General features: G+C 37.9%; 1 protein-coding gene across 1 annotated transcript; it reads left to right on the top strand.

Moving 5' to 3' along the window:
* The first annotated feature begins 524 nt into the window (after nt 1-524).
* LOC113470167 lies at nt 525-1380 on the top strand. The gene has a single exon (XM_026828399.1). The coding sequence runs from the start codon at nt 739-741 to the stop codon at nt 1378-1380; it is 642 nt and encodes a 213-aa protein (XP_026684200.1). The 5' UTR covers nt 525-738.
* The last annotated feature ends 8322 nt before the right edge of the window (nt 1381-9702 follow it).

Raw genomic sequence — 9702 nt, 5'->3', positions numbered from 1 at the left:
GTTTGGGTTATCTAAAAGATCCACTCGATTTTATTTAAATTAATAGGAAAAGAAGCTCTTAAAACTTGTTCAGACTGAGATTAATGATGTTAGTTTAAGTTAAACAGAAAACACATAAATTCGCGTATGATAAACTTATAAAGCTAAAGCAATAGGTGCACACATAACAAGGAAATAATTGCATGAATCTTGCTTAACGTTTGGGTTATCTAAGAGATCCACTCGATTTTATTTAAATTAATAGGAAAAGAAGCTTTTAAAACTTGTTCAGACTGAGATTAATGATGTTAGTTTAAGTTAAACTGAAAACACACAAATTCGCGCGGATCAGAAAATTGTGAAAGGCCTTTTCCTCAATTAATTTAGAACCGTTTTAGAACAAGAAGGATTTTTCTTATAATTATGTGGCGTAAATTCGCGCGGATCAGAAAATTGTGAAAGGCCTTTTCCTCAATTAATTGATAACCGTTTTAGAACAAGAAGGATTTTTCTTATAATAAAATTATGTGGCATAAATTCGCGCGGATCAGAAAATTGTGAAAGGCCTTTTCCTCAATTAATTGATAACCGTTTTAGAACAAGAAGGATTTTTCTTATAATTATGTGGCAAATACCACTGTAAAATAAAATTAACCCTAAGCATTCTTCTAAAATAAAGCTAATACTAAATCGACACAGTAATGTGTGTCCTGAACATGTGTGCAGTTACATCGTGAGGTGTTTCCTAAGAAACAGATTATGGCATTCAAACTGAAGAAGGATGTGAAGAAGTCCTCCTACTATGTTTGGTTCCTCGGCTCGAAGGAATCAAACGGACTGCGAGGCAACGAGTACATCATCCCTATACTCAATGAGTTCATTGAGAAGGAAAAGGTGGTGGAGCCGTTCAAAATCACGCTCCAAATCAGCCACAAGGGCATCAAGATCATTCAGAACATTAGCGAGAATCAAAACCTCGCCAATGTGAAGAAGAATGATCTGATCAAGCACTTTATTCCGCAGCATAGCATCACCTGTGTCTATCAACATGAAGACATCGTCAGTATGATCATGCTCCTCTACAACCCTGTCACCAAATGTCCCCTCCATGTGCATGCCTACAGATGTGATAGCGTCGAAACGGCCACCATCCTCACCAAACAACTCACCGTCATCATAGAACGTCCGGAAAACGTCAAGAAAATCAACGACATGGAGATGAAAATGATCAACAAGGGCGTCATCAACAGCGCCAACCTCAAGTATGCCAAACAAAACCTCTCCACACGAGAGAGTGAAACGTCTGGTACTTCATCTGGCTCAGGCAGCTCTGCCATCAACGACAAGGTCATCAACTTATACGACTGTCTGACGGCAGAGTTGAAGCTGATCGAAGCATAATCTTCCTTCAAGGTCATCGAGTCTTCGAGATAAGGGCAGGTAGTTCCAGTGTGAAGAGTGAGTGAGTTAAAAGAACCACTCTCTTCAGTGAACTACTCATTCAATATAAAAAAAGATAAGTGTTTCACCGCCGTTTTTATTTCGTAGCAATGAAACAACTGCTACATGCTACATTAGACCGGTGTGGTCTGTGTCGTAGCATGTCCATTTAGTAGTATGCCTCTCATCAGATGGGCGAGAAGAGACACAATAATCAATTAATCTAAAATTCGTATAATATTTAACTCATTATTGTCTTAAAGAAGGCTTGTTAGGAAATTTCAAGCCTACTGTGGGTGAAATAGTCCTACATACTGGACTCCGCACACAGGAATTTCGTCAGAAAAGACCCCCATTTAAATGTAATTTAATGTAAGCCTACTGTCCACTGTGTGACGGCACCTATTTTCATTCACAAAATTCAAAGGCTAATAATTTTTGAACTTTTCTTCTGTTTCAGGGGGTTCCCAGAATTTGGACACCGCTTGTCTAGGAGCTTTCTAAATGCTCGTAAGGGTTAGGTGGTAGAGAACGCCGCCGTCGCGTCGTTAACCTCGCCTAGTGGTTCACTCAAGAGTCACCACCCTCCACTCAAGAGTCTATTATGTTTTTTATTTATTCATAGACATTAGGTACTAGAATAATGAAATTCCAGAGATTGATTTTCCTTTACTCAAAGTTAGTCGAAAGAAACTTTTCCCGAAATTTTTTTACACAGCTGACTTTTCCTCAAAATGGTCCTTTACACCTGGTTAAAGTAAAAAATGAGCGCAAAAGACGTGTTTTAAGACTTTTAACATTTAACACATATTTAAACCGAATACGTAACGGAAAAAAGGTAACATCTTAGCACACTCAGGGCTGCAATAGTCCTACATACTGGACTCCGCACACAGGGATTTCGTCAGAAAAGACCCCCATTTCAATGTAATGTAGCACACTTAGGGGACTTTTGTGCCATGATTCAGGGTCAAACACCGAAGCTTTTTGCGAAGAGAAACCTTTGTTACTAATCCGAAGTGAAAGTCCAATTTTCCTGGACTGTTTTCCAAACACCCTGTTCTTATGTAGAGCATATATCAAAAACCAGTGTACATTAATTTCACCTACATAGGTAGATCGCACATCACACATCAAAGGAAACCCATTATGTTTGAATCAGAGAACAGGGGGGGGGGGGGAGGAGGAGGAGGAGGAGGAGGAAAAGTTGGAAAATTGAAATTGAGGAAGCATCTAACTTATGAGTTTAAGACGCTCTTGAGATATACAGGGTGCCGTTATATTTGAATGGCTAAAAAAAAAAAAAAAAAAAAAAAAAAAAAAAAAAAAAAGATGAGGAAAGTAAGAACCATACTTTCTAGTACTTTCTAGAAAGAAAGAAAAGTAAAATTATTGTATTTCTAAATTTTCCCCATCCTTGAGCCCAGAAGGGCATAAAATACCTACCTGCATAAGACTTTGTTTTGTTTAGACTGCTGGAGTAAAAGGACTTTTTAGGCCTATTCGGGCAGGATAAACAATTCAATTCTATCAACCAGTTTCCCCTAGTACGAGTTGTTGAATGGGGTGCAATAGTCCTACATACTGGACTAAATACAGGAATTTCGTCAGAAAAGACCCCCATTTCAATGTAATCATGTATGAAATGTATTAATAGTTTTAGTAGTTGTATAACAAGAGCAAGTAGCCCAGGAAAAAAGCTCATGAAAGGCAACCTTTTGAACTGCAAGGGGTTTATATCACATCGGCGATCGATTTAAAATCGGTCAATCAAGTTATTATCCTCTAGTTAGGAACCGGAAATACAAAATAAGGCACATTTTAGGCAATTAATAAAATTCAACATAACTATTTCATAACATAATTCGAGAAAAAAATGGCTTTTTTGCCTTTACCTCTATTAAAAATAAAATGAATTAAATAATAATAATAATAATAATAAAAAAGTAAGAATAAAAACATATAAAAATGATGTGGATACAAATGACATAGTAAAAAAAAGGTTTGACAAAGTAACTTTTTGTCAGGCGGGGTTGTGTTTGTAGGTCTTTTGGGCCACTAGGAAGCTATTTGCTATGAAAACTCATTTATTGGACAGCATTAGATGGTTTCTTCAAATTAAATTGATCCCAAGGGCAAGATTATTCCTAGACCCTTGACAAATGGAGTGTGTCTGAAGGCATGTGATGTGTTCCAATCCACTCGACCCCATTAACCAGAAAGGAATCATTCACAAGGGAAATTGCCTTATGAATGGTTCTTTTCAAACGTCACGTTGTCGGTGGAACGCTTGAATTTCGAGAACTTTTTGGTTGAGAAGTCAACCATGTCATCAGCTGACGGAAGATTCAACCATAAACCACACACAAGTATCAGCCGAGCGCAAATAGTCGCGTAACTATCACTATCTTATTAGTAACTCGAGTCTGGTTGGCTGAACTCAGTTAATAGGAAGGTGTGCGTCAAGTTTATGTTTGTTTTTACCGGGATTTACGTAATACACAGATTTGACTATTTTTTTTATTATTATTTTTTATTTTATGGCTTTCTTCTAAGTGGCAGGGTTCTCCTGTCAGAAGTTTCTGAGGGGTTTGATAGAGGATGGAGGAAACTGTAACTGCTAAGGTCTTAGCGTCCCAAAAACGAAAGAAGGAAGACAGGAGAAAGCCAGCCGCTCCAAAAACGAACCTTATCTATTGAGTCTACGACCGACAACAGGATTCTTTCCTTCCTCCCTTCTTTTTGGGTCATTGTCACAATGTTGATAGCAACACTACGCAACCTATGCGAAGTACAAACACTGCTTGTAGGTCAGTTCAAAACATGTATTATAACTTATGCTTATGCATGGAATACGAAGCCCTAATATACTTGTACATCCAAATACGTTTGAAATTGACAATATCGCCTGCAGCGGTGCTCTACATTTAAACTTTGAGTCTACATGCAAATCGAATTGTACGGTTGTGCACAGATGTAGATAGGTATACAATTGCCGACGGCTATTGATTTGATTCACCTCATGGTAAACATATTGAATGCACACCGAGCTTCAACATGGCGGGATTGGAAATTAACATAATCGGCGAGAGATAAGGGATTGCATTTGATTAGATCATGGATACGGACAATTTTCCTGAGGACGTGATGATGGAATTTTACGATAAAGTTTCATAGGAAACGGCTATTGATTTGATTCACCTCATGGTAAACATATTGAATGCACACCGAGCTTCAACATGGCGGGATTGGAAATTAACATAATCGGCGAAAGATAAGGGATTGCATTTGATTAGATCATGGATACGGACAACTTTCCTGAGGACGTGATGATGGAATTTTACGATAAAGTTTCATAGGAAACATGTAAAATATTGGAATTACAAAACAATACATTGGAACTTCTTGGGAAAAATACCACCCGCTTTTAATGTTGTATTTGAATTTTGGAACAGACTTTTCAGCGTAGGAGTTCCCTGATACCAAAGTACAAATTAATTAGGTACCTAGGCGGTAGTAGTCAGACGGGCCAATGACTTTGATAATAGTATTAATAGTGTACCCTTAGGAGATCACCATAAAGTTAGATATAAAAACAGATTAATATTCCCTAATGAGCCACACCCCACACACAGCTATCAACTACCTGTCATTCGATTCTAATTAATCCATCATGACCTTGGTTTTGGGTGGTTTATGAAAATGTTTTATTTGAATTTTAGAATGCCCAGAGGATATTTCACATTTGATAGGTCCATTCGATAAAGACTTCAAACGTTTTAGGAGATTCAATATTTTTGGGGGGTTTTGGGTCCATGATCTTCTACGATTTCTATGTTCATCAACTCATCATATTTATGTCAGTGCCTTTTCTGTTGTAGTTTTTGCCACTTTCCATAAATTTGTTCTTTTTTTCTCTCTTCCTTCCTTTTATACGATTTTATTGTTAATTCTTTTATAACATACACGTAGAATATTTTTATTAGTTTTTTTTCTTCTTCTTTTTTTACGCATTGTATGATTCTCATTTCAGATATATATATATTTTTTTTAAAACGAAAGAAGGAAGACAGGAGAAAGCCAGCCGCTCCAAAAACGAACCTTATCTATTGAGTCTACGACCGACAACAGGGTTCTTTCCTTCCTCCCTTCTTTTTGGGTCATTGTCACAATATAGTGACGTCACACAGGATAGGGTGGGGTCCGGGACAATACACCGAAAAACGGGACCCTCACTCACCTATCTGACACCGGAAACCATTGTGACGGAAACCAGAAAGATAATATATTTCTTTGTTCTGATGTCTCCCATAACTTGAATATCATTTTGATATCACAATACAATGATAATATAAGTTATATAAGTTACATGGTACAATAAAGTCATAGTTTTAGATACGTACCTACATACGAGTAGAAGTAATAGTAAATACACACAAAAAGACACCTATAGTGTGTCCAGATCAATGTGACAGCAAAAAAATAGGCATTGTTGCCAAACATGTCACATATGTGCAATGATAGAGAATCTTTAAAAGGGGAAGGTATATTGCACAGTACTTCCTCCGACAGTGAAATAAAGTCAGGTAAGGCGATATCCACCTTACCTGTTCTGGAATCCAACCTCTGAACTTACCTCTGTATTTTAAAAGAGAGAGTTTATCAAAAATAGACCTTTAGATATCACAATACAATGACAATATAAGTTACATGGTACAATAAAGTCATAGTTTTAGATACGTACCTACATACGAGTAGAAGTAATAGTTATACAATGACAATATAAGTTACATGGTAAAAGAGACTCATATTATAGTGTTTAAGATATGTGGATATGAGTAGTATATTATTAATTATGTTTGTATTAGACATCCTAGGTTTTAAAGTTATGAAATAGGTAACTACCAAACTTATTACCTTTATATGATACAAATAGATACACGTTCCGGTTTTGATCTTATCCGACTCGAGTTTCGTCCATCTCCGTGGACTTTTTCAAGTTTTTCCCTTGAAAGTTTCCTTGAAAATTTTTCAAAATTTCAATGAAGTATAATTAGGACTTAAATAACAATGTAGAATATTCAAACATTGGTAGGTACAGACAGACACATACCTTGCTGATAACGTACCTATCAATACTGATGTAATAAGTATAGGTTGGTGTCTAGAACAGGGGTTCCCAAACCTTTTTTTCTTCTACGCGGCCCCTTAACTGTCTTTTATGTGATCATCGCGGGGGTCCTGCAGTCCTTCACGGCCCAATCGGGGGGGCGCGGACCTCAGCTTGGGAATCACTGATCTAAATGATATAGTGATATTCACTTGGATGATAACACGTTCAATATTCACTACATCTGGCATCAACTTCCATCAAGGCGTTGTTTCGATTTGCGGAAACAAACACTCATGAGCAAATAAATCGGGGCCAGTTATCACTGGGCATTCTTGGCAATCATTATTTTCATAATGAAGCCCGTCACACATTGGAACCGCGCAATGCCTCCTGAAAATCCAAAAATGTTAAAATCAACAAACACTCATGAGCAAATAAATCGGGGCCAGTTATCACTGGGCATTCTTGGCAATCATTATTTTCATAATGAAGCCGATGTCGCACGATGCCTCCTGAAAATTCAAAAATATTAAAATGACAGAGACCTCTAAATCGTACGACTTAGGTCTCCTAGAGTGTGAGGGGTCTCTATCAGTTTCTTAGATTTGGATTGTCAGGCGGCATCGCGCGACACCGCGCTACTAAAAGTCGCTTCCACTTTGCGACGTGCCCGTCCATTGTTCCAATTTTTCTGCTCGCAAGTGTGCAAAAACACGGATAATATTATTATCCTATTACACACAAAAAACAAACCTAAAAGTCGCGCATCTACGCTTCCACTTTGCGACGTGCCCGTCCATTGTTCCAATTTTTCTGCTCGCAAGTGTGCAAAAACACGGATTATATTATTATCCTATTACACACAAAAAACAAATATCCTATACACATTCCTAACGTATGAAAAAACAGAAAAAACAACAACCACTCCGTGTTTGGATGATGTCAGGTTTTCCGGTAGGATAGTTTTCAGTTTTCCCAGCATATCGTCAGTATTCATGGCGACAGTGTTGAGTGTGTTACACGGATGGACGAACTTGATATTCCATTACTGCATCGTTGTCATCAAGTGCTACGGTTTTTTCAGATAGTTTTCACCGCTTTTCAGATAGTTTCTACCGTTTTTAAAGGTAGATTTGTAATAGTTTTAAAGCTAGATTTGTGACTGTTTTAAAGCTATATTTGTGACCGTTTTCAAGCTAGATTTGTGACCGTTTTTCAAGCTAGATTTGTGACGATTTTAAAGCTAGATTTGTGACCGTTTTCAAGCTAGATTTGTGACCGTTTTCAAGCTAGATTTGTGACCGTTTTTCAAGCTAGATTTGTGACCATTTTAAAGCTAGATTTGTGAAAAAAACAGCAAAAACAACAACCACTCCGTGTTTGGATGATGTCAGGTTTTCCGGTAGGATAGTTTTCAGTTTTCCCAGCATATCGTCAGTATTCATGGCGACAGTGTTGAGTGTGTTACACGGATGGACGAACTTGATATTCCATTAATGCATCGTTGTCATCAAGTGCTACGGTTTTTTCAGATAGTTTCTACCCCCAGCATATCGTCAGTATTCATGGCGACAGTGTTGAGTGTGTTACACGGATGGACGAACTTGATATTCCATTACTGCATCGTTGTCATCAAGTGCTACGGTTTTTTCAGATAGTTTTCACCGCTTTTCAGATAGTTTCTACCGTTTTTAAAGCTAGATTTGTGACTGTTTAAAGCTAGATTTGTGACCGTTTTCAAGCTAGATTTGTGACCGTTTTCAAGCTAGATTTGTGACCGTTTTTCAAGCTAGATTTGTGACCGTTTTAAAGCTAGATTTGTGACCATTTTAAAGCTAGATTTGTGACCGTTTTCAAGTCACGTTCCGGTTTTGATCTTATCCGACTCGAGTTTCGTCCATCTCCGTGGACTTTTTCAAGTTTTTCCCTTGAAAGTTTCCTTGAAAAAATTTCAAAATTTCAATGAAGTATAATTAGGACTTACATGACAATGTAGAATATTCAAACATTGGTAGGTACAGACAGACACATACCTTGCTGATAACGTACATACCTATCAATACTGTTGTAATAAGTATAGGTAGGTGTCTAGAACAGGGGTTCCCAAACCTTTTTTCTTCTACGCGGCCCCTTAACTGTCTTTTATGTGACCATCGCGGGGGTCCTGCAGTCCTTCACGGCCCAATCGGGGGGGCGCGGACCTCAGCTTGGGAATCACTGATCGAAATGATATAGTGATATTCACTTGGATGATAACACGTTCAATATTCACTACATCTGGCATCAACTTCCATCAAGGCGTTGTTTCGATTTGCGGAAACAAACACTCATGAGCAAATAAATCGGGGCCAGTTATCACTGGGCATTCTTGGCAATCATTATTTTCATAATGAAGCCGATGTCGCATGATGCCTCCTGAAAATTCAAAAATGTTAAAATGACAGAGACCTCTAAATCGTACGACTTAGGTCTCCTAGAGTGTGAGAGGTCTCTATCAGTTTCTTAGATTTGGATTGTCAGGCGGCATCGCGCTACTAAAAGTCGCGCATCTACGCTTCCACTTTGCGACGTGCCCGTCCATTGTTCCAATTTTTCTGCTCGCAAGTGTGCAAAAACACGGATAATATTATTATCCTATTACACACAAAAAACAAATATCCTATACACATTCCTAACGTATGAAAAAACAGAAAAAACAACAACCACTCCGTGTTTGGATGATGTCAGGTTTTCCGGTAGGATAGTTTTCAGTTTTCCCAGCATATCGTCAGTATTCATGGCGACAGTGTTGAGTGTGTTACACGGATGGACGAACTTGATATTCCATTACTGCATCGTTGTCAAGTGCTACGGTTTTTTCAGATAGTTTTCACCGCTTTTCAGATAGTTTCTACTGTTTTTAAAGGTAGATTTGTGATATTTTTAAAGCCAGATTTGTTTTAAAGCTAGATTTGTGACCGTTTTCAAGCTAGATTTGTGACCGTTTTTCAAGCTAGATTTGTGACCGTTTTTCAAGCTAGATTTGTGACCGTTTTTCAAGCTAGATTTGTGACCGTTTTCCAAGCTAGATTTGTGACCGTTTTCCAAGCTAGATTTGTGACCGTTTTCCAAGCTAGATTTGTGCGTTTTCAAGCTAGATTTGTGCCCGTTTTCAAGCTAGATTTGTGCCC

Source organism: Diaphorina citri, unplaced genomic scaffold, assembly GCF_000475195.1.
Source record: "Diaphorina citri unplaced genomic scaffold, Diaci psyllid genome assembly version 1.1 scaffold1419, whole genome shotgun sequence".
Taxonomy (NCBI): Eukaryota; Metazoa; Arthropoda; class Insecta; order Hemiptera; family Psyllidae; genus Diaphorina; species Diaphorina citri.
Note: the sequence above shows the minus strand (reverse complement) of the source record. Positions and strands in the feature narration are given on the sequence as shown.

Bases quoted from the DNA above. Each gene is read 5' to 3' on its own strand.
- LOC113470167 (XM_026828399.1), top strand. From the start codon at position 739: ATGGCATTCAAACTGAAGAAGGATGTGAAGAAGTCCTCCTACTATGTT.